Source organism: Papilio polytes, unplaced genomic scaffold, assembly GCF_000836215.1.
Source record: "Papilio polytes unplaced genomic scaffold, Ppol_1.0 DF824180.1, whole genome shotgun sequence".
In the NCBI taxonomy this organism is placed as follows: Eukaryota; Metazoa; Arthropoda; class Insecta; order Lepidoptera; family Papilionidae; genus Papilio; species Papilio polytes.
In genome coordinates, this window is record NW_013525024.1 from 3,651,831 (window position 1) to 3,653,320 (window position 1,490).

General features: G+C 38.7%; 1 protein-coding gene across 1 annotated transcript in view; it reads left to right on the forward strand.

Annotated features, from left to right (window-relative positions):
- The window catches only part of LOC106111031 (homeobox protein Nkx-6.1-like), a 12,928-nt gene that overhangs the window by 9,327 nt on the left and 2,111 nt on the right, over positions 1 to 1,490 (forward strand). The window contains exon 2 of the mRNA XM_013292996.1: positions 462 to 658. Coding sequence (XP_013148450.1) covers positions 462 to 658 — 197 coding nt within the window. The remainder of the gene's footprint in view (positions 1 to 461; positions 659 to 1,490) is intronic.

Sequence of the window (1,490 nt, forward strand, 5' to 3'; positions counted from 1 at the left end):
CAGGAAAAAATAATGATAAAACCGTCTCCATCGGGAGACATTTGCGGAAAGTTCGTCTTCCATGGACGAGCTGTTGCCGGCGCTGCCGCTTAAGTACTCTTCTGATGTTAATAAAACGATTCTTTATTTATTTTTGTATTTCTGAACGAATTATTGATACATTTCTATTTGATAGTATTTTGTGGTCAGTAACCATCAGTTAAAGATCTCAATCTAAACATATTACCTGTTACGTTGTAATGTTATCATCGATCATTTCGATTTTAACGTGGTTCGTCGCTTACAAACTCATCACGGCCATCAATTCCGTCTTTTGAATAACCCTTGCTATTCGAGAGCTTGATCAATGACAGGTTTTCTAGAAGACTAAGTACTTACTTATTAGAGAACTAGCCCTTTAACGTTTGTCTACTAAAAACCGACTACATTACTATGTTACAACGAGTATTTTCCTTGTTTAGTGAGCAACGGCGCGCTGAGCGCGTGCGCGGCGCAGGGCGGACTTGACAAGGATGGCAAGAAGAAGCACACACGACCCACCTTCAGTGGGCAGCAGATCTTCGCGCTGGAGAAGACCTTTGAACAGACCAAGTACCTGGCCGGACCAGAGCGCGCGAAGCTAGCATACGCGCTCGGCATGACTGAGTCACAGGTTAAGGTAAGATGAACTATGATACTAACGTGTACAGACCAACTAAAAGAGAAACTTTTATGGACACTTTGTGACCCGTATAGACAGTGTCAGAACAGAGTATAAAAAGTAAAATAGATATATTTATGAATGAAATAGTTTGTACATGTTATAATAGACTCATTATCTTCTATACAGGATTAGTATATCCTGCAACATGTGAAATGACTATATTTGAAATTTATAGTTGTTCTTAGGCATTTTGTAAATTCAAGCAATCTCAGGAATTAAAATATCATCATCATGACAAGATTTAGACATCGTAGCGTTTTGTGATTTGAAAATATAATCTAAAACACAAAAGAGTAACGTGATATTAATAATGCGGTCATTAAAATAACAATTCATAACATAATCATTTACGAAAGCTTAACATATTCATGCAAAATTGAAATTTATCACGCGCTAATCCTTAATAACGAACATAATTATAACAAAAATCTATTTCGGTTGAAAATATTCGTTCAAAATAATGCTAATCGGTCGTAAAACACGCATAATATTATAATACTATAAGTAATGCATTCTAACAATTAAGTAACGCGAGGCGAGTGGGGTAAAATCGCCCGTTATTGCCACTCGCCGCGGACGCTCGGCGACACAGCGCGTCCGCCATCTGTCGCGTTTATCCGCGCCACTGTAGACCTTATTCCCTTTACATACAACTCAAATAGCCGGTCAATGCAGGTTACAATCAATCGTGTCGTATGCCATCAGTAATCGGATTATATAGATTGAAAAGTCAATCACTTAGTCGCGGCGCAGTCAAACGATTGGCTCAATAGTGGGGTTTAGCCGC